At 39.1% G+C, this 23,900-nt stretch overlaps 1 protein-coding gene across 5 annotated transcripts in view; it reads left to right on the top strand.

The window, feature by feature from the left end:
* The window catches only part of DTWD2 (DTW domain containing 2), a 225,684-nt gene that overhangs the window by 99,096 nt on the left and 102,688 nt on the right, over positions 1-23,900 (top strand). The window contains exon 7 of one of the 5 annotated variants that reach the window (XM_054054133.1): positions 22,923-22,943. The exons of 2 other annotated variants lie outside the window; for them this stretch is intronic. In XM_054054133.1, coding sequence (XP_053910108.1) covers positions 22,923-22,928 — 6 coding nt within the window. In that variant the 3' untranslated portion in view covers positions 22,929-22,943. Of the gene's footprint in view, positions 1-9,867; positions 9,889-20,526; positions 20,587-22,922; positions 22,944-23,900 lie in introns of those variants that run through there. 2 more of the 5 variants (XM_054054130.1, XM_054054134.1) reach the window with 2 other exon arrangements.

Genomic DNA, 23,900 nt, shown 5'->3' with positions numbered 1-23,900 from the left:
CTGTAGAATCTTAAGTTATATGGAGGATAATGACTTTTATCTGAGAATCATTGAATAGTTTAAAAAGGTTTCTTAATTTCTGCATTTTCGTTGTGGTGCCAAAACCTGCTAATGTGCTTGCTTCATGCCTGAAAGTACTTTCTGAACTGTGAATGGGTCAATTGAGCCATTCCTATTCATTTGTTTCATTTTTGCTGTTTGTTAAGGTTAGAATTTGTCCTGCAGCAATTCTGGCTATTGAAGACCTCTCTTAGGTACAGCTTGAGGCTGTTCCTTTCACTTCTGCCTCTCCATCGTTGCGGTTTCATACACCTGCATAAGGACTTCACTGCAGCATGTAAAATTTACTTCAACATTCTAAAGCTGAAAATGCATTCTAATGTGCAATGACATTCAAAAGTTTGATGCAATACCTGGATAGATACTGCAGTAGTTTTTTCGCTTTCTTAAATATGTTATCAGAGGAGTGCTACCAAGGTAGCTGATGGGCTCACATTTGGCCACTGCATCTTGGAGGCAGCTTGAATTGCCTCTGTTGGACTTGAGGATAGCTTCTGGCATCTTCTCACAGAAGCCATCCCTGCCGCCATCCACGCCCTGAAACTTGCTGCGTAAACCCAACGTAGAGTGCATGCATTTAGGACAGCACAGCTGCAGGGCAAGGTTCCCAGGCTAAGACAAGTACACATGACACAGAAAGCAAATAAAGGACAAGATAGCACTTTTATTTATTGCAGGAACAGCTGAAAAGTGGAAGATCTTGAGAGATCCAGGGCACCCATGGCATTTTTGTACTGCAAGATCAGCGGGCAGGCACTTAGCCAAAATGACCTGGAGAAGCGCTGGTAAGGGGCTGTGCTTGGTAAGGTTGAGTAAGGCAAAATCGAGCAGGGGATCAGTGCTAGTCCACCTTGGGGGGAAGGAAATTCCTTCCTCACTGCAGACCTAGGGGATCTGTGGCGTCTTCATGCTGACAAAGAACCTACAAGAGCAGCAGGCAGGAACTTATCCAAAATGGTCCAGAGGAGCTGTGGGAAGGGGCTCTGCGTAATGCTGTAGGGGAATGAATAAAAAATCCTGGGCATCAGTGCCAATCTGCTCTGGAGAAAAGAATCCCTCCTGACCACAGACCCGGGGTACAAGTGATGTCTTGGTGCTGCAAGAGCAACAGGGAGTCACTTACCTGAAATGGCCTAGAAGAGCCCTGGAAGGTTGCCATGCTCAACGCTTCAGAAGAAACCCCTGGACAACAGTGCTAGTATGTCCCAGGAGCAAAATTCATTCCTGACCCTAGAGATGTTCCTTGCACATGTGAATAATACCTGCTTCTGGGCCCCATGAGGTGGACACCACCACTACCCAACCCCTTCCCTTCTGCAACCTGGATCCATCTCAGGAGCTTTTGAGAGTAGCAAAACTCCCTGGCCAGGTCAGTCTTCGGGGTGAGAATCCTTTCCATGACCAGCAAGACAGTAGTGGGTGCTCCAAAGCACTGGGAAGGTGCTGCCTCTGACAATCTTTGCTTAGTGCAACTGCCACTGACTCCATAGAGGATGAGGACAGCAAGCTCTACAGTGCTCCTCAAGCACCAAGGGCACATTCTCATGGTTTGTGCAATGCAATTTATGTAAACTTTGTTATAGGTACAAACTGGGATATGAGAGACTAGAGAGCAGCCCCACAGAAAGAGATCTGAGGTTGGTGGGAAGTTGGCCTTGAGCCAAAAGAGTCAACCATGTCCCAGGGTGCATAAGCACAGTATGACCAGACAATCAAGGGAGAGGATTGTCCACTCTACAGTTCTGTGGCCACACCTCAAGTTCTGTGTGCTGTTTTGGGCACCTTCATATAAGGACAGTAATCAAATCAGGGTGTGTCCAGAGGAGGGTGAACAAGGTGGCGAAGAGCCTTGAAGGCACGACTTATGAGAAGTAGCTGAGGTCACTGTTTTTTTCAGGTTGGAGAAGAGAATGGTTGTAGGGTTGCAGCCTACAACTTCTTCAACGGGAGCAGTGGAGAGGGACGTGTTGATCTCCACTTGTGGTGACCATTGATAGGACACAAGTACATGGAACAAAGCTGTCAGGGGAAGTTCAGATTGGACATTAGAATAAGTGCTTCACTGAGAGGGTGGTTGGTCACTGGACAGGCTACACAGAGAGGTGGTCATGGCGCCAAGCCTGTCAGAGTTAAAGGAGCACCTGCGTGATGCTTTTAGTGATGTGGTCAGTTTTAGGTAGTACTGTGAGGAGCAGGGAGTAGCACTCAATGATTGTTGTGGGTCCCTTCCAAACTGAGATATTCTATGATTTTATGATTCTACTACACATCTATGGTAACAGATTGAAATACCAGTGTATGCTATTTCCCCATTACTTGGAGTTCTAATAAAAGCTTGCTATGTTTTAAAAAGCCGATAATTTCTGCTTGGCAATTTTTGCTAGGAATAGAAATAATTATGTATAGCTTCTGCATACTATCCCTGTCTTTTGTAGTATGCCTTCCAGGATATAATAGGTTTTAAATAAATCTACTCAATTTGACAAAATATATTTTAATGATGTTCTGTAATGCCACAGATTTTATGTGGAATAGCACTCAGTGCTCATTGACACAGGGAACCATTGTGACATGTTTATATTTCAGTATCCTTTGGATCTGTTTTAATAAAAAATGACATAGTAGTTATTATGCTGTGATACGTAGGTCATCAATTCTTAAGGCTGCGGGGAACAGTGGCACGATTTCAGGAAAGCAGGTGTGTTCACACTGAAATGTAATGACAGTTTTAGCAAGTGTATCAGTAATTCAGGCTTCCTACTGTTTTTGGTTTCCTTTCAGGAAATTAACTTTAAAACATTAATTCCAGACAACAGGTCACATTAAACTTCAGCAAATAAAACCTAGGAAGTATGGGGTAAGCCAAAATATGTCAATGTATTTTAGCCCTTAAATCTCAAACTGTACATGGTTGAGCGTGATTTTTTAGTTAATGATATGAGCAAAAGATTTCAGGTAATGCTGCAGACTAATAGTATTTCTTGATGGTGAGATGTGGTTCCTGGCCATGTGTGTTCTTCAGACCACAGGCAGTGTAGAACAGTTATCTTTAAACACAGTTACCATGTTAGCATCTTGTGATAATGTTTTTTAAGTCCTCAAGCTTTCCAGTCAGCCAAAAATACTCATTTGAGCAGTGTAGGTCATACTAGTCTTGAAGCCTGTCGCTGCAAATGCATTCAGGGAAGAAAAAAAAATTCAACAAACTAATTTCAGCATTAAAAAATGTAGATTTTACCAATGCCTTTTCCTGTTCTGTGTTCCTTTTGTCTTTCTGTGAAACAGAAATCAGGTCTGTAGTCTTGCTTGAGGTTTTTCACTCAAGCTGCAACTTAGCCATACAATTAACCATTACAAATTGTAATTCTCATAAATTGCAAGCATAGTTAGCAGTTTGTGAAAACATGAGATACTGCAGATATCCCTTTAGGACTATTTTGGGTTTCAAATTCCTCTGTTGTCTTTCCCTTGATTTTCAAGATGTCCTTTATGCTAGGAATTTCATTCAATCCTCCTTGGTGTCTCTTCTGACATGCCCTCTTCCCAAATTAGGGCATCTGCTGGCCCAGCTCTCTGAAAGGCAGCACTAAAATCTCTCTCCTTTGACTTTTGTCTGACAAAGTGCTAAAAAACAGAGCAGCAGTTTTCCTCACTAAAAAATTAACAGATCCTTTCTCTTACTTTCTGCCCAGTTTTTGATTGGGCAGACTTGAGAATTACTCCTCAAAGTCTCTGGAGTTTAATTGCATGCAAATTAGTTCTTTCATTTGCCTTACTGTGCTAAGCACTTTCTAGTAACATTACTTTCAAAGATCAATTTTCTTTGCTCCAAAGACCTCATATCTCAATATGACATTACAACATTTTATAGTTCATAAGGCTGTGTCTTAAACTAAGAACGTAACACAATTGTGTACTGCCATGGCATCTGTTTTCTATAAGCTGTTATGTTTTAAAATTGCTCTTCAGGAAGATCTCACTAATTTCCCCCCATGGGACTTCTCTGGCCTTCGTATGTGTTAACTGGCACTTTATCAGATCATAACTCTCCATAGAGCACTTACTGTGCTATAAATTACAATAGACAGGTCCAAATTTGTTAACTCTATTATAGGAGATGTGCATGGGTGAGTTTATAAGATCATGTTAGTGCACTTCTGTCTTCTGACTTAAACCCTGTCCCTTGGTCATCTGTATATTGGTACACAGCAGACCTTAGGTTTGGTTTGCGTCTGCTCCCCTTTGTGAGGAAGCTCTAGTGCTGGACATATGCTCTAGAAAAACTGGAAACAGGCCTTCTGTTCTCCAGTATAGGCACAACTGGTGAGGTCTAAAGGGGCCAAAGTCTGCTGTGGTGGAGACTCAATGAGTATGCACAGTGCTCAGCATATTTAGACATAGAGGTGTAGATATTTGCCAATGTCTTTTGGAGGCAGTTTCTGTGTCTATTCAGTGCTGTCAGTGAAAGCCTCAGCTCTTCTTGTGTTTCCTTTCTGGAACTAGCCAACTTTAAACAAAACACATACCCAGAACAGCAGGAAGTATTTGATCCCACGGATGTCTGCAACAGGACCCATGTACCTCAAGGCACAGATGATATGTGAGAACACTTGTTTCTTCTCTTCCCCAACTTTCACTACACATCTTTGTCATGTCTCTTTGGACAATGAGACTGTGGTGGACAAAGGAAAGGTATGTTAAGGCTTTTTTTTGAACATATTTTTATTTAATGTAAAATTTTACACATCAGTAGTGACTGTAGTATCAATAAAACAATGTTATTCCTTTCTTGGGAAGAGGTTAATGTTTAGTAATGAATGAAGCTGGATTTTTTTTAACTTTTACAAATTTTGGCTGTGTGATGGTTAACAGGCCGTCTAGCAGAAAAGTACCATCTTCCATTAAACTGAAATTCTAGGTTCTTATTTTAAAAAGACCCCAAGGGATTCTCTTACTTTTGAACACTAAAAAGTAGCTAAAAGTAATTTATACTACTCATTTGTTTTAATTTGTGGCTAAATGTAGGCTTCTGATGCTTACTCAGTTTTTATTGATATTATCGTATAATCAATTTCCCAGCAGAATGGAAATATTTATGTAAAAGTTGGCTACTCGTGACAATGATAGTGTTGTCAGATCAGTGCCTGTTATGAACTTCCTCAAACCAGGTGAGAGCTAGTTCATGAGAAGCTTTAATTTTGTTACATGTTTCTAAGACCTGTTAGTGGAACTGCCTGGAACTGAATGGACCTACGTGCTGGAGCATGTTCAGAGAAGCTGGTGATGCATCTGGAGCACAAGTTTTATGAGGAGCAGCTGAGGGAACTGGAGCTGTTTAGTGTGGAGAAAAGGAGCTTGAGATGAGATGTTATTGCTCTTTACAGCTGCCTGAAAGGAGGTTGTATTGGGATGAGTGTCTGTCTTCTACCTAGGGTCTGTCTTCTCCCTGGGGAACAGGCTGTCCGGGACAGTGGTTGAGTCACCATCCCTGGAGTTGTTTAAAAGATGTGTAGATGTGGTGCTTAGGCACATTGTTTAGTGGTGGACTTGTCAGTGCTAGTTTAATAGTTGGCCTTGGCGATCTTAAAGGTCTTTTCCAACTTAAACAAACCTGTGATTCTGTGACCTGTACAGTATACTAAATCTGATCTATAGGAGATATAAAGTCTACTTATTCTCTCTTTCTTTCTCTCAGCTTCTAAAATGTTTCCATCTGTGATGTTTCAGGAATATAACAGGCTCATGTCAGTGACTAAACAGATTCTAATTTTTCTGGCCACTTGTCATAGATCTACAGACCCTTATATGGCAACTTGAAGAATTGTTTTAATACTTAATGGAAACGTTGGATGCTCACTTCTGAATGCGTATAAGCACTGAAGCCGTTGTTTAAAAAACTGCAGTTTCAAGGTTTGCATTTTAAATGTGCTGTTTTTAAGAATGTTGAAAATAAATTTTGATATTTTTTTCAACTAGGTAGCCCCTTGGCAAAGGAAATGAGTAATAGCAAATTAATTGATTTGTATCTTAGGGGATAACTCTTATATGGTTATAGAATACATTTTCAGTCCAGGAACAACCATTCGACACTGGGGAGCACAGAAATGATGGAGAAGCAATATCGGGTCATGGGAAATGTGTCTGCGAGGCATTAGTAACTGTGCGGATGGAAGAGAAGGAAAATAACTAGGAAATTTCTGAGCCAAAAGAGAGGAACTGCTGAAAAATGTGTCTAGAAGTCTAGTGAAGCAAAGAAAATACTAACATAATGAAGGAACACTGAATGAGTCTGGAAAGTGATTTTACAAGTTGTATATTTTATTCATGTATGTAAAAAGGTGTAAACACATAAAATATTGTGAGTGGTTAGACAGATAGTCACTAAACTGTGGAAATGAGGGCTATAATTTTGCTTTGAGTTTTCAAGAATGTGCTTCTCAACATCTTGGTCTATAGTTTTTGGTGTCAGAACAGTCTCTTTGTGGGGTCTGTGCTCTGTGGCGCACTCTTTGAGGATCTTAATTTAGAATGTATTTTCAAGCAGAATTTATTACTATTAGTGGTAACCCTAAGGAAATGATTTGTCCAAAGCAGAAACAACATGACATTGTGGTGAGTGCACAGAGAGTTGTACACAGAAAGTACATTTTTGGTGTTTGCCTCAATTTTTATTTTTTTTTAATTATTATTTTTAATGACATCTGTCATTTTATACTGTAAATGGTGCAGCAGTGGAGTTTTAAATCTATTATCTAATTTCTAACTTCAATGAGTATAGTTTGAAGGGAATTGGGCCATACAGCCTTGAGTAAACCTAGTTCATGTTCCACTACTTCTTTACTCAGAGATGCAGTCAAAACTAGCAAGGTTTGGGGTTAGGTTGACGTTTTGTTAGGCACCAGCTTTTGCAATATGTTGTGTGTCCTTGGATTCCTTTGAAAATCCAAGTGTCAAACATCACTTGAGCATGGTGTCTAACTTTATTTCAGTTAAAGCTCAGCAATGATGGTAATAAGATCAAGGAAAACCACAAATATCTTGACTAAAGGAGGAGCCAAGAAGCAGCAACAGTAGTTGGAGCTACTTATCACTAGGGAGCAAGCTTTGAGACATTTCATCTGAAGGCCATTTTAAGTTAAGCTCAAAATACAGAGGAAGTGTGTGCAAACCACCCCTTGAAAATCTTGATGTTGTATGTAGCTTTTTAAAGGACTTGAAAAGTGCAGATGACCTACAGAGCTAAGGGGAAAAACAAGATCTGTAAGGCTATTCAGTATTTTGAATGACTCATTCTGGGGAATGAATCACAAAAATTGCTATTTCAAGAAAACTAACAATGATTTTCTTCATCTTTCTGCCAGAAAGAATACATCTTCTCTGAGGAAAGAGTTTTTTTGTTTGGTTTTTTTTTTTAAACTTTTGTTTATAATTCAGTCCTTGTTCTTCACACAAGAACCGTTTTGCTATGGCGACTTTACTAGCACCCGATAGAGTTCATATATAGCTTATAAACAATTTTTTTTGTCTTTGTAAACACCTTCAAGGCAAAGATTTTGTCATGGTTGGATGGAACTGCACGTTGCAGAAGCAGCCATTAGACCTGAAGACAAACTAATTAGATGTCTGCCTTTTGCTACATGATATTAAGACTCAAATTCTAACCCGCCTAAAGTTCATGCAATTCCAGGCATCAGTCAATTAGACAAAGGAAAAACAGGTCAATTTTATTAGACTCCATGACTCAGGCAGTTGATTATACTGAGAAAATACAGGACTTAGTGCCTTAGCAAAGAGTTTGCTTTTGTAATTGACTAACTGCTGCCTTCTGCTCTATTGACCTTCACTAATTTGTAGTATTGTCTGTCACTGCTTATCTGGAGCTGATTGGGAAGGTTCATATGTAAACATCAACATCGTTAAGGTCAGGACGGACTTCATCTGTCTCTGTAGCCTGTTCATTTCAATTGTGTATAGAGCCAGGCGGCGGTTCTGCCATTTCGTTCTGCAGGTCTGTCTGAAAATCTGCAGTCTTTATCACACCGCCACTGTATTAATAACAGAAAGCAGAATGAAAATAGCTATGGATCATTTAAAAACCTTGACAGTTTCTTTCAGCGTGGTCTTCATGTGGCTGCCCCAGAGCTGCCGGGGGATGGCACCCCCCAGGAAGGGTCTCTATTGCAACATATAGAATGTGCTGGTTTGCTCTATGTGGCGTGGTGGTCTATCACTAAAGCTATATATACTGCTGTTGTGGTTGCTGTAAGACTCTCTCCCTTCAGTGTGCCAGTGGTGAGGCTGAAACAGAGAAAAAAACTACCCAAAATTTTTACTCTTAAAGTCGGTAAAATTACCTTCAAGTTGTGTTTCTCAATGTTTTGTATGTGTCTACGCGAAGTGGAAAAATGTGTCAATGTTTTCAAGGGCCTGCCAATGTTCCAACTTCTAACAAAAATTATTTAATGTTATTACTAATGCAGCATTTAGATGTTCATATTTTTTTAAACAGTTTTTTAACACAGTCCTATTAGCTAAAAATTTTGTGACAAAAGCACTGTGGGATCACTATAAAGCTTATATAGTTTCTATATTACCTAAGTTCTGCTGTGGAATGATTGCATATAAAAACATTGTTTTTTTCTTCCTCTGAAGACTTAGGAAGTTTTGTGATATTCCTCACAGCCTGATGTAATTTAGCACAATTTATTGGAGCTAACCATAATAAAAATCCTTACTTTAATTTTGTATTTTTGTTCAATGTAGCAAGCTTTCTGTTTCAAGAAATGATTCTTCCTTTGATGCTTCTTACCTTTGGATATTTGAATCCATGTGCTTTATTTTCCCCTTATTTTACCTTGGCTAGGCTGTCATATATGGTAGTCTTTTATCATTTTTTTCCAAAACTCTTCCTCTTAGCCTCTTATACTGATACTGCTTAGACTGAAGTTTTTCAGTAAGTTGTCTAGATAAATGCCCAGAAGTGTTGGTGCTATGACTTTGCTAGCAAATGTCTGCTCCTCTCTGTCCTGTACTGAGATGGAAGACCCAAATACAATTTTTTACTTCCCTGCTCTTTATCCTAGTGAGCTGTCCAAGTTAATAATCAGCTTCATTTAAGTAGTGAGCTGAATCATTTTGCATGCAGAGTTTCTAGTTAAACTTTTTTTTTCAGGTTGATTTGCAATGTGTTTTATTTGTATTCAAAAAAGTCCTTGTTTTTGAAACAACTTGTGTATGCATTCAAAACCCCTACCAGCATGGTATCAGTCAGGAATAATACTGACACATTTTCTTCCTACTAAAGACTGTGAATAGCATATGACTATTATGTTTTCCTTTTACTCTAATTTGAACAATAAGTGCTATAACAAAGGGAATAGATGCTTCAAGATCTAGTTGTGAAGCAGTCTTGAATATATGGAAAGATGACTTAGTGAACAATCAGCAGTATCAGTTTGACAAAAGTCGAAGAAAGTGTTTTTAATGACAGTGACCTACCTGATCTTCCCTCCAGTCTTGCTACTTCAAAATCATCTTCAGAAACCTGTGCTAACCTGTACAGAATGCTGAGAAGCACTAAAACTCATTCTGCATGTCATGATGACTAATTGGAAGAAACAGTTTGACGAATTTTCTAGTTCAGTAGCCCGGCTTTTGCAGAGAAACAGCATTTCTGAAACACTACAAGCCAAGACTGAAAAGTTACTGCCTTTAGCAGTGGATCTTTGATCTGTCTTTAACTGATCTTTCATATCTGTGAATTCCTCAAGGTGATGCAACATCAGTTCTGAACTGTATTTCTTGCAGGTCTAGATGAGGAAGCGGAAAATTAATCCATATACATACGGTGGTCAACACCTCGATGTCCCAGTGGAGCTCAGTGACAAGTGGTTCACGAAAGTGGTCCATATTGGTGCCAGTACTGCTTAATATCTTCTTTAATACCATTGACAGTGGGATCAAGCACAGCCTCAACAAGTTAACAGATGACATTCCTGAGGGATGGGATGCCATCTAGAGAGACCTGGAGCAACATGAGAAGGGAGCCTATGTGAACTTCATGACGTTCAAGGTCAAGTGAAAGGTCCTGCAGCAGGGTAATCCTTGGTATCGATACAGGATGGGGAATGGAGGAACTGAGAGCAGCCGTGTGGAGAAGGATGTGTGGGTACTGGTGGATGGAAAGCTGGACATGAAGTGATAATGTATGCTCACAGCCCAGAAGGCCAACTGTATCCTGGGCTGTATCCGGGGTCAAGTGAAGCGATCCTGTCCCTTCATTCTAGTGAGACCCACCTGGAGTATTGTGTTCAGCTCTGGAGTCCTCAGCAGAAGAAAGACAGGGACCTGTTGGGCCAAGTTCAGAGGAGGGCTATAAAAATGATCACAGGAATGGAACACCTCTCCTACAAAGAAAGAATGAGAGTTGAGGTCATTTGGCCTGGAGAAAAGAAAACTCCGAGGAGACAAAATTGTGGCATTTGAGTATTTACAGGGGGGCTATGGGAATGATGGGGATGAACTTATTAGTAGGGTCTGTAGCAAAAGGACAAGGAATAATTGTTTTAAACTAAGAAGGGGTAGGTTTACACTAGATATAAGGAAGACGTTTTTTATGATGAGGGTGGTGAAACACTGGAACAAGTTGTCCAGAGAGGTGCTTGATGCACCATTCTAGGGAACATTCAAGGCTGGGTTAGACAGGGCTCTGAGCAACCTGATCAAGTTGAAGATGTCCGTGCTTACTGCAGGGGTGTTGGACTAGATGACATTTAAGGTTCCTTCCAACCCAACCCAGTCTATGATTCTGTGATTTTATGATTTAAATTTGCAGCTGTGTTGCACTGCATTTCCTTGAGCTGAAGCTGATATTTATTCCTTGCATTGCTTTCTTGAGAAGAACAGTACTATTTGTGTATTTCAGAGCCCTAATGGTGATATATGTTTGTCAGTATGACCAAGTGTCACTCCTGCCTACCAGGAAAGTGTAAATGAAGGAAAGGAAGCTAATTGATACCCTTGGAAACTGTAGCAAAATATCATCCTCCTGTGTCAAAAATGTACAATATAAGCATGCTAAAAGAAAGCAAGAGTCCCAAGTTTCTCTTGGGAAAGCAAGAGTCCCAAGTCAGCAGAGGAGATGCGGGTGAGATCAGCCAAGAAAGATGTTGTAAATTCTTCATACAGACAGAGGAAATAAGGAAAATTATCAAAACATTGTGTTCTAGCAGTTGCATATAAGCTGTATGTGCTTTCTTGGATGTTGTTTTCCTGCAACAGCCAGATGCCATCTACCTCCCTGCCTTGGTAATATTACTGTAGTGACGTGCAGATGAAGAATAAAAGGAAATGAAGGCAAGGTCAGCCCTCAAATGAGAAAGCAATTTCTTGAGACTGAGATAAGGACTGGGATGAAGGAGTATATGCACACGGACTAGTGGGGAAGAAATGCTGGACAAGAATGAAAGGCTGATATTTAGTGTTAGTAAAACCACAGAAGATGAAGTGCTAGTGTGTGTTAAGTGACTGCACTCTTCTCTTTTGAACAGGACTGTTTAATACTATGAGAGAATTTGCTGTCCTTCGTTATGGGATAAAAAAGAATTGGGAAATTGTGTTAGCAGGTTCATGGAGAACACTCTGAGATGTAGAGGTAAAAGAGCAAAAACTGACTTGTTAAAAGAACCTCATATTTAGGCAGCTAGGTTCCTTTAAAGAGGAGTCACAAAACAGATAAACCTCCTAAGCTTGCTTTTCTGATTTTCGTTATGTTGATTGGTTGAATATGCCGATCTCCCCATCTTTTAGGTTACTAGGAATTTCAAGAGACAATATTAGTATTTTCATAATTTTTTTGCCAGAGATCCCCATCCTGTTTTACATGATGTAGACAAACACTCATGCAGAGCGCTGGATAAGTCAATAGCATACTTCAGAAAAGCAAAGAAAACAACAACTGAAAATGTGCAGTTAAGGGCAAATTTCAAATGTACAAGCTATTTTTTTTATAGTGTGCTTTTTTTTATGTAAGTGTTGTCTTGCTTGACTGGAAGTAAATGTGATGTGTTATGGTATAATGAAATAGTGCCACATCTTTATAGACCTAGGGATTAAGTCCACCCGTCTGATTCTTTGGCCTTGTCATCCATAAACAGAGGTTTTCAATAGAGCATGCACCCATGGCCTTGTCTGAAGAACTCACATTTCCCAAGAGTGTGATAATTTTCAATGTCAAAATACCCTGAGCTTCTGAAGACTTGTATGAAGGAGATAAAGCCAAGAGGGACTGTGGAGCACCACTGGAAGAAAGTTAGTCTGTGATGGGAGAAACTGGGTACTACCGATGGCTGGGATTATAGGGGCAGCTGTAGTTATGACTTTCTACTCTCTAAGGGCCTGTTTCTAACCGTGTGACACAGTTTAACCCTATCCAGCAACCAAGCCCTACACAGCTGCTAAGAGTAAAAGTGACAAAACTCATGGGTTGAAATAAGAACAGTTTAATAATTGACTTAAAATTAAACAAAAGAAAACAACAACAAAACCAACAAAAATTATAAAAAATTAATTTATTATGAAAAGGAATATAACGAAGTGAGAAAGAAAGAGAAGTAAAACCCTAGAAAGAAAAGTGATACAAGTGAAACATAGTTTTTCATCACCAACCCCAGTTTATATGATGAGTATGACATCATACAGTATAGAACATCCCTTTAGCTTGTTTGGGTTGGCTGTCCTGCCTGTGCTCTTTCTCATCTTCTTATGCACCTACGAACTTCTTGCTGTCAGGGCATGAGAACCTGAATAGTTCCTAACTTAGTGTAAGCACTGCTTGCCAACAACTAAAACATCAGTGTGTTATCAAAATTATTCTCATACTAAATCCAAAACATGGCACGATGCCAGCTACTAGGAAGAAAATTAACTCTATCCCAGCCAAAACCAGGCCAGTGTGTCAGTTTGCTTAGGTCAAACATTCAACTATGACCAGTGCTTTGTCCTGTAGATTCAAATGTGATTGTTGAGTAGGGAGATATGTTGTCATATTCTCATGGTTTCTGTTGACTTGTAGTACAAAGGTGCCTTAAGACATAATGTCTAAGAGGCACAAGATATATTTTTCTCTTTATTTTAGTTTTCTGAGTAGCATCCTACAATACTTAGTTTTATCTAGAGTCACCGGCATGAAATACTGGTATTTATCATAAACATCTTCTCTGTAGTTAAGTTTGAACATTGCAGCAGATAGGTAGGTGAAGTGACCTTAAAAATTATTGTTCAAGGAAGCCCCAAATCCCCTTGTTTTATCTGTACTTTAGAGTCACAGTCTGATTTGAATGAGATACAGAATTTCAAAGGCTGCAGTTCCTGTGTTGTAGTGTGCTGGTCATGCAGAGACATTCACTTCATTATTAACCACTGCTCAGCTATCACCTCTGACCAAGCTACATTGGTTTATGTAGTAGGTGATGTTATAATAGTAATCAGCTGAAGAAATACATGTGTAAATATCCTTCTCTTCCTCACCACAAACTTGTAGTTAACCTGTTTTATTTAATGACCCGTTTTACTCTGTCATGTTGGTAAAATCTCTGATGCATTGCTACTGATCATCAAGGATTTCTCCTTTTAGCTTCTCAGTCTTTCCCAATGGAGGCTTGACTTCGCAGGACTTGGCAGAACAGAGATCCTCCTAGTTCAGTACTGCTGTTTAGTGAGTAGATGGGTCTGTGGTACCTACTCCATCCTTCACTGGACCCATCAGTTCTCTTCTGTGTTCTCTTCTGAGTTCTTAGCCTTTTCTGGTCTCCGCATGCAAACTTAGAATCAATGCTGAAAAATACAGTGTGCTTTGTCACTGTTGACTGCTTGTTTACAGTTAGTTACACCTTTTTGGGTTATGATACAAACACACTTAAAGGAGAACCTGTTTAATCTGTATTTGCAGGATTTAGAAAGGCAGATGGGAAATAATGCAGTGCAGTAGGGTGAGTTATCCAGGAGGTGGCAGCTGAAGTATGCTGTTGCAGTGAGAGAAAAAAAACACCTGCCCATAACTAACGCAGCTTCTGCCTCTTTGCAAGGGAAAAGGCTGTATTTGTGAACACTGTGCTAAAAAGAAAAGTCATAATTGATGTGTGATTTTATCCTACCCCCTCAAGCATCCATCCCAGCCTTTGAATTAATTCTGGATGTTGTTGTGCAGTAGAACTCAGAATTAATACAAAGCTTGGAAAAAAATTGCTTGTCTGCCATTCCATTCCAGTGCTTTTTCTTTTTTGACTGCCTGGAAAGTCACTAGATAAATGCTGGACTTTTTTTTTCAGGGGGATGTGCATGTTTTTGATTTCTTTGGTACATTTTATTTTGTGTTCTCCTCAGAGACTAATGTCCAATCTTGTTGCACTTGGAGTGCCACTGGCAGTCAGAATTTTCATCATGGCAATGATTTTAATCTCTCCAGTTGGGTTTAAGTTGTGTCAACACTGCTTTCACCTGACTAGAAATCTAGGCTGTACATAAACAAATAGACTTGAAATGCCTATTAAGTCCACAAGGTAACATGAGTGAGGAGAAATCAAAGAACAGCTTCATGTGTAGCTCAGCTATGTTATCCCTTACTGAGCAGAAGCTTTGTGGTAGAGGGCATTGTCAACTAACTAGCCTGTTAATATTGTGGGAAGGATAGGTCTTTCAGCTACTTGAATTAAGTATTAAGAAAACAACAAGCTACAGCTGGCCTGCATTCCTTTTATGAAAAGAAATGATACAGACAGCCAGAATCACAGATGTTTAAAAAATTGTCACCCTTAATAAGCTGGAACAGCTAGCTGGGCATTCCTAGCTTTTGATTAAATGTTTGGAGCAGCCACCCCTTCAACTTCCAGAATGGCAGATGTTGATTATTCTCCCTCAGGCAGCAAGTGAATATGCCCTTATAGTCCCTATTAAATTTGAATTGACAATAAAAAAACCCAAACCAAACATCAAAACAACGAAACTAATCAAACACAAATCCTGTTGAAGTAAAATCTGTACTTCTTCACTGGTCTGTCTGAAAGATATCACACAGCTTCTGGGGAAGAGAACTTCTGTCCTGTAAGTTCCTGAGCACTTGAAATTTCAAAGCCTGCCCTTGAACACAGGCCTAAGGATGTATTTATATATTTTTCTAGGGTGGGGTAAGATCTTTTCCTGGTATGCTTGTGCATCGGAGATGTATCTGTGCTGTCTCATTGTAATGGATAGTAACTTTGCTACAGTGGATGTAACAACAGCAGTGCATGCTTGGAGAGCTTATAGTACAATCAGTCATCTCTTAATAGGAAAGTCTTGGTGGTCTTGTTCTAGCTCTTGAAGAGAAGATATGAACAAGTAGCAAATATGTTATTTAGTCCCTATCAAGTTTCTCAGTCAGTTATCAGCCAATTATTGTTTCCTTGACCTCAGTTATTTACAGGTGTTCTTAGAGAAACCTATGTGAATTAACTGGGAATGATCCATGGCCCAGAACAGATGGTTTTGCAGAAAAAACTTTTATCAAAGTTTTGGAGTTTTGTTTAGCTAATTTTTAAAGAACAGTATCTTCCTTTTGGAGAACAGTAGTTATTAAATCTCACTTGGTTTCCATTTGTCTTACAGTAGAAGATATTTGTTGGATACACCTGGATGTTCAGTGATGTAAATGAGCTTTATATGAGACTCCTGAGGCCAGTTCAGGAGAGACACCATGTATGCAAGGCATGATGACCTCCGTAGGCTTCAAATATGTAGTTAGGTCAGATTTGAGAGACCATTGGCAGATAAACACCAATAAAGAGCCTTCAGTGCAACATCAATCTGCTATGCTTTGTGTTGGAGCTCATTTCTTTCCCATCAAGGCCGTTGGCCAAGGTAACAGATAAATCTGGGCTGATCCTCACATCTTCTCTGGTCTGCTCTTTTCTGGTACTGAAGTGAAATCTGTATGTGTGTCATGGGGATGAACTGTAGCTTCAAAGCACTGTAAATGCAGGACCTAAACAGCTTGTTAAGAGTCCTTTTCAGTGATGTTACAGCATTAGAATGCAGGAATAACTGATAGAAACAGGCACAGTCACCTGGAGGCACTATTGTAGCCAGATACTCAGATTTCATGTCATTTACATTTGAAAGTCAAAAAATACTAATAAACTTAGTTTCCTGGGTTGCTTGCTGTTGAAGTTTAGTTTACTATGTAGATGAGCCAAGTCTTATTTTGTCTTTAGGAATATCCTACAAAGCAGTAATGTTTTCCCTATGAATTCCAGCAAAATAGATATTCCCATCATTCTATCTTGTGAGGTAAGTTGATGTTCCCCATACTTGATTTCTAAATACACTTCCTATTGTAAAAAGACAGTCTGTATCCAAGATGAATTTCCAATACTCATGCCTTACTGCAAGAGACAACAGATGCATTAAGTATATTTATTGTACTCATTTGTGGATTTAAACCTTACACCAAAGGCATATCTCTGTTTTTATTTTCTTGTAGGTAAGGGAAAATACAAAGAAGAAAAACAATTTAGCTCTATTTGTAACATTACATGTGCAGTGGTATGGTTGCAATGATAAGGTAAATGAATTAATTAAAACTGCTGACAAAACAAGGGCCATGTTACTTGTGGCATCCCATATGCTTAGAAGATTGTCAGAGGCGCTGGAAGTGGTGTCACACACACTATATGCAATTGTTATGTTTGGAAATGCCAGGTAATTATCATGCTGAAATGGATCTGTGTAACACATTGTTCAAATTCTTGTCCTCTTTTGCGCTGTACTTATAAAAGCCTCAACTTAACAACGAAAATGCATTGATGAGTGTGTCTCAGTAGAAGACATTAAAAAGATATTGAAATTGTTAGCTAGACAGGGCCATCCTCAGTTCCATCAAGGAACCTTGCCTTTTTGCAAAGAAGAACTGTGAAAGTGTTAAGACTAATGAGTAAATTTTTCCTGCATGACTTATTACTTGTGGTCTTTTGTAGCATCCCTTTAGTAATTGCTACAGGCCATGACCTTTTCAGTGTATTTATCAGTCTTAGCCTTGTGGACAATGAAGAGTTATAAATGTGGTTGTTGGTGGGAATGACCAATTCTAGGAGACTGCTCCAAAATCAGGTTTTGACGGAAGTGGTTTGAAATACTTGTGTCCTTGCCCACGTACCTGACTTTTGCTCTGAAGTTCTGACATGCAAATGTAAAGAATAATTCTAATTCCTCAGCGAGAATTGTGAAAATGGTCTTAAAATTAGACTAAATAACAAATATTCTGCATCTGATGAAGCACGAGTGTTAGTTTCAATCAGCGATGCAGAATTAGAGCATCTTAGTTTGTGTTTTAGTGATTTACATATGTATATGTATTTATGAGTCTTGTTCCTAGAGCAAAAGTAGTGCAAAATTAGTAAAGAATATGACCTACTTTCTGACTAGCAACATGAATTTACTGTTTTAGAGGTTAACGTAGATGTTTATGTTTCAACACATTTCCTACAACGAAACAGCTTTTGACTTGTTGAAACTTCTTTCTTTTCGCCTGTCTTACTCCACAGGCATGATAGTTCTGTGATTCCTGTTGTAGACTCTTATCTTTTTAAGGCAGAGGATTTGATATTTGAGCAGTATATTGTACCTGAGGGATATACTGACTTATTAAATTGGTTTCCTGATACTTGACTGTAGCATTTCTTGCACGATTTTGTGAAGCTTAAGATATTACCAGGGTATACCTTCATACCACTGAAGTCAGTGGCAAAACTTCCATTAATTTCCAAGGCGCAGGTTCAAGATCTCGGTGAACTGCTGTATTGATTTGGTGGTTTTGCTCTGTAGTTTTGAAAGGTGGTGCAGTGTGTCACATGTGCACAAAAAGTATATTTCTGTCTTGTTACCTTAGTCAGTTTGCAGAAAAACTAATGATGTATCTATGTGAGATCATGTGTTGCATTCCTGGCACTGTTTGACGGATTTTATGCTCCTTCCCAAAACTTTCAGGTCTTTGACTGGTAGATATAAATAAGCAAAGAAAGACTGCAATCTAAAGGCAGAGAAGGAGGAGACAGGAGAATGCCATAATCTGCTGTTTGTGATACTGGAAGAAGGAAGAATATGATGCTTAGCCGATCACCTCATTTTAACCTGTAATTTCTGACAGAACAAGAGTTGTGTATGGTACCAGTAACTCAAATGTTACTATTTGAACCTATTTTAAGCAGTTATTTCTGATATAGTTGATATATTTCTGAAAAGTCATATAGTTTCTCAGTCTATTTGGCATTTTTTTCTCATCTGCTGTTTTATGGCTACCCTATAAGACTTGGGCTTTCCACTGTGAATGCTACTGACATTAATGCCTGTTTTGGAGCCTGGAGCCATTCTAGGAGCTTATTTTGTAGCACGTGCTGTGTCCTATGGCTATGAAATCTGGGATGTGAAGAGTGAAGAATTTCTTGTAGTGTGATTTCCAAAAACTTTAATTCTACCATTTGTGTGGATAAATACCACTCCTCTTTGCTCACTGGCTTCATATCACTCAACTTGTTTCAGAGGTCTGTTAAGGCTCCTGCTGACCTCAAGATATTACCTGTGCTGAGGCCTGTCCCTGCTTCCTGCTAGGACTTGCTGTTTTGGCAAGTAAGACACTCTAAGAAATGAAATTGACATATTTGAGATGCACAGGTTAGTGAATCCAATGACTCTCAGTTCTGTCTTATCTCCAGCATCTGCTCATGTTGATGACTGCTGACTCCGATGTCACCTGTGATTGACCTCTTGCTTGCAGAAAGGAATTCCCAGTTATTGTTAGTTTCTTCTAGATCATGCTACACACACATGAATTTAAAAATGAACAAATCTAAGCTTTTTTTTTTGTGGGTACTCTGCCAGCGATGTGAAAAGGAGCAGACCTCCAATGAGTTTTTGTTCTGCTGTCCAAAATGCCTGAGACTTTCCAGTCCCTGTTTAAAAGAGGACGTCAAGTGGAAAAAATAAAATGAAGAGCTGACAAATTTCTGGTTTCATGAGGAAGTCATGCATTAGTGAAAATGTATGAAATGATCAAGTGCAGCCTAGGATATGTTTAGAGAATGACCTCTTGTAAACTTTTATAGACCATTCCCGTTCTTGTCCAGAACTGCTCCCTGAGGTATCATTCAAAAGTCTTGCCAGAAGTAACAGATTTAAATAGCAGACATCTGATTCAAAACATTTTGCAGCTCATAAACAGAGCTACCTCCATAAGAATCAACTCATTTCCATAGAGACCTGCTGTAGCTTGTGATGTTATTTGGATTGGGGCAATGTGAGATATCTGATAACCTGTGGTTGCCTCCTGTTTAAGCCATGCACATAGAGCAATTCATCCTACTGTAGTCATCAGCTCTTTCAGCATCACACAAAAATACCATGAAAGACATGTGCCAGAAGTCTGGGAGGCTACGTCCAGATGGAATCTCCAAATTACAAATTTTCTGAGTACCTGAGCTCTAGTTTGTATTGTGGCATGATTGTTTCCTGCTCCTATTCCCTACCTTTCGTTGTGCTGAAGCGAGTTCTTGCAGTTCTGGTAGATGTTGATCTGGACTTTAGATAGAGAAACTACTGAAGCCCAACAAAGGGAGGTGAGGATGCTAGGGAAGGACCGGAGGAAAAGTGGGACGATGTTGTGTGGTACTGCATTATAGTGGAGAGATTAATTTAAGGAGGAAGACTGCATACCAATGTTCAAAACAAACAAACAAACAAACCCCAGGTAAAGCAAGTTGACCTTTGAACTTCCAAAATGGTGGCAAGACCAGATTCCAAAAGGCTGATTTAAACCAAAGTCCTCCAAAACCAGCAAATAACTCTGCTATTTTCATTTTATTTTTAAATAAATGAAAGTTTAGCAGCATACTTTGTGCTTGTCTTTTTCTGTTTTTCTTTTTGTTCAATTCTATTCATAACTATGTAGATTTTTCCTCACAATTTGGATTTTAAGATTCTAATCCTGCATATCTTCATATTAACAGAGCTTTAAGTACACATGTCAGCTCCAGTAACCTGTCTCTAAGGAGGTCCGCAAAGGTATGCAGGTCTGCAGAAAATGTCTTGAGAAGAAAAAGATTGTGATAGGATAACATGTTCTGCTCTCTAGATCATGTTGTATAGCAAACAAAATAAACCACTTGGATAAACTTCAGTATTGAATTTATGTATTTGCAAACAATGTTATTAGTTCTTTACAAGTTTAAGTTTTCATTTTGTTCTTATATATTATAGTGTTTCAATTCCTTTAAAACAGAGAGATTGCTTTAAGGAATGTGCAAAGTAACATTACACTTGTTCACTAACCTGAAAAAAAATGTAGTCCATGGTAAATGGGAAAACTTCTCTGCAAGCAGCTGTCAGAGTGATTAGATGTAGATTTTCAACTAGCTTTTTTTCTTTTCCCATGATACTCAGGAAGAGGGAAGGAAAATGCATGTAAATTCTGACATGTTTCGCTGAAGAGAAATAGCCTAACTGTGGAAAGCGTTCTGGTTAGAAGACCTCATGACTTCTTCATGCCCTAAAGCTTCAAACAAAGGTGTATGCCATGGACATCAGTAGAAATGGATGAAACCAAAAATGGGATAAACAGAAGTAATCAAGTTAGTCTGTCATAACCTAATATGTCTAGTATCTCTATGGCCATTGGAGGTAATATATTTTGTTGAAATGTTTTTTTCCTTCTTCTGAGTTTTAGTCCTTTTAATGTTACCAAATAAAATTTGTGCTCTATATTTTTTAAGACAGTACAATGGATAGGAAAAGTAAGGAATATCAACTGAGTTTGAGATAGTTATAGATGTGGACACTGCATGCTTCTGATAGGCAGATAAGATTACATACTGTTCTTTTGTTAGAAAGAGGTGCCATGGCATAAAGGGTTCAGTGATTTTATCCAGATATTTTGAGGAGCTTAAGAAAATGAATGGCTTTCAGTGCTGACTTTCTGGTCTGTTCCAGGGGAGCTCCAGTCCAGCTTCAGGGATGAGGTGATAGAGCTTGATTTAATTGAGCAGTCGAGTGACTTTCTATTTGGAAAAGTTTTTTTTCCAGCACCAGCCCCTACGATCTAAGGCAACATCCAATCAGTTTCCATATACATCAGGGTGTACTACTAGATATCTCTGGCTGCTTGCTAGTATCTTTATTTAAAATAAAGGAACTTTGGCCTGCACAGTGTACTTCAGAAATACTATATGAGCAAGGTCTGCAATTCCCCAGACACTGATACTGGGAGAATGATTTCCATTTACATGTGTAGAAACAGCTATCCTTCTCTCACAAAGGAAATGAAATCAAACAGATATGAAGGGTCTGGGCCAAAGTCTGTGGTGTAAAAGCTGTGGCATAAAATTCTAAATTTTGTGTCTCCCTGTAGTTACTCAGTATTTGTACTGTGGTAACACTGAGGATGTCACTTTGTGAGTTCTGAAAGAGTGACATTCAGTGCCACGCGCTTAGTCAGTGTGTGCTGCAGGTTGCCTGCAGGTTTCTACACCTAAGCTCCGTACACAGACAGTAAAACTTATCACAAGCCAGTGAATATTGCCTTCTCATACAGGAATTTGAGAGAATCTGGACACAGAAGGACCAACTGGTGGAATAATTTGTTGATCATGATATAAGCTCTGTGCTATGGGTAGCCTTACTTTTTAGTAGCGGTACCTGACACTAGTTTGAAAATTTTCACAAGGGCTTGCTTTAGAAGTGATAATATTTAAAATGGGGTATCAGAGGAGTGTATCAGATCAATGTTTTGTTTGCTGCATTTCCTGAGATCAAGTTGGGGGAATTATTAGGAATGCAGCTTATTATACGAAATTATTTTTTCCTGTCAGTCTGCTGAAGTTGTTTGGTAGGCTGTGTCGCATTTGTATTGTGAACACTGCTTCTACTCACATCTCTTTCCAAGTGTCCTTGTTACACCAAAATTTTTTTATTGCCTTGTTATCCTTGCTAATCTTTTTCATTCTTACAGCAACCTGGATAGAAAGAATGATTTCTGGCTCTGAGTCCACTAGAAAACAATTTCTGATCTTTTCAGCTTGAATGTGAGCAAGTTGAACAACAGCATATGAAACCTTTTGTGGGATAGATCTTGACGCATAGTATTATCTTTCAGAAAGAAATGAGTATGCTTGCTGCCAGAATGTGCCGCTGTCTCTGCCCCAAATTCTATTTTTATTTCTGTTCCCTTTAACAGAATAGAACAATAGTATAACATTCATATATATATTATATATAAAATTTTTTAATATTATTTTCTAGCCTAACTCCAAAGAGCAGCCTGCAAGTAGAGATGAGGTCTTTGTAGAATGCCACCTGCTGATTCCCCTAAGTGAGGGAGCTTAATCTGGCCTGTGCTTGCTACATCTCTTCACAATGCTGCATTATTCCTGCCAAGTGACCAGTGGACTGTTTGCAGTCACACTTGACTTGTTGGCTGGCCTAAGTTTTTGTTTTATAAAGTTTTCAGTATCCTTGTTTAAGCTTGAGTCAGAGATTAATTTTATAGAAATTGAATCAGAGTTGAATTTTACTGCCCAAAACTTTGAAGGGGTCACAACTTGTTGGGCTACAGCTGCTGAGGGAGGAAGCAGAGATGGGACTTCAGCACCTGGGGAGACCCTTGCTGCTTCCAGAGTCTGGGAAAAACAGGAACAGCAGTAGATGCTACTTCACACACACACTGAGGACTCCTTGTGTTGGTCCCCTGCCGCCGGTCCCTTGCAACTGCCCTTTCTTCTTGCGCAAGTTAGCCTGAATGTGCCAAGTAGCAATTACCATTAACTCTTCTTTTATTTTCAAAGGAATGAAGATGTTTGGAGTGATGAAAGATATCTTTCCGTAGGAGCAAACATTGCACATTTTTACAACCACAGCCTGAACTATTTGATAAGATCTGCGCACTGATGTACCAAACCCATGCAGCTTCTGCTCAGTTAAGTGAAGTCCATGTTCTTGGACATTTGGTTTAATCTCCTTGGCCTATCTATGTGACAGAAGACAAAATAATGTCAAAAACTATTATGCAAGAGGAAAACCTTGAGGACAGTAAGTGGGAAAAGGAGAAGTGATGTCTATTAGAAGAAGAATGGGTCTGAAGAATGGGTCAATCTGCACAACAAAACAGCTGTTAATCTTTTTGATAAGATGGATAGGTTTTCTATGTTTAAAGTCAAACAAAAGGGTTTTAACAGAAAATAAAGTGAAAATAAAGTGAAAAATATATAATAAGTTTACTGGAAAGTTTAAATGGGCTGTGGGGCACTGATTTCTGTTTACAAAGAGAGGGTAATATTGCCTGGAGAGTTGTGCTGTTCACCTCTAAAGGACCTGGTCTCACGTTCTGCAGGATGAAAGTCCTGTGGTTTCCTTGGCCGTTAAGATTCTTGCTTTCTGCCTGAGGATTTCTGGCAGCTGAAGACAGAGAGGAGTACAGATTTCCGAAGGTGGCTTCTAATTGTACAGAAACTTCTAATTGTGTCTAGTGAAAGGATATGAAAAGTTTATTTCATTATTGCACTATAGAGTGGTTCTGAGTTTTAAGACAGATGTTGTTCTCTGGTGTTTTTCTTATCTTTTCCAATTCTTTTCTCATGTCAAGCTATTGAAAGGCGGTTCCTTTACAATCTTTTGATTCTTTTTCGTTTGTATTTGGCTTACTTGGAAAACTTCAAATAATGTGGCCTCTCTGAGGGAGAAGAAGGAAAAGGGAGTATTTATTCTCTTTGATCACAGGCCAGTGCTTTCTTTTGAAATAGTATTGTTGTGTATAAATACAGCAG

The sequence above is a fragment of the Cuculus canorus genome, chromosome Z (assembly GCF_017976375.1).
Source record: "Cuculus canorus isolate bCucCan1 chromosome Z, bCucCan1.pri, whole genome shotgun sequence".
Taxonomy (NCBI): Eukaryota; Metazoa; Chordata; class Aves; order Cuculiformes; family Cuculidae; genus Cuculus; species Cuculus canorus.
The sequence above is the reverse complement of the archived record's forward strand: the minus strand, read 5'-3'. Positions and strand labels throughout refer to the sequence as shown.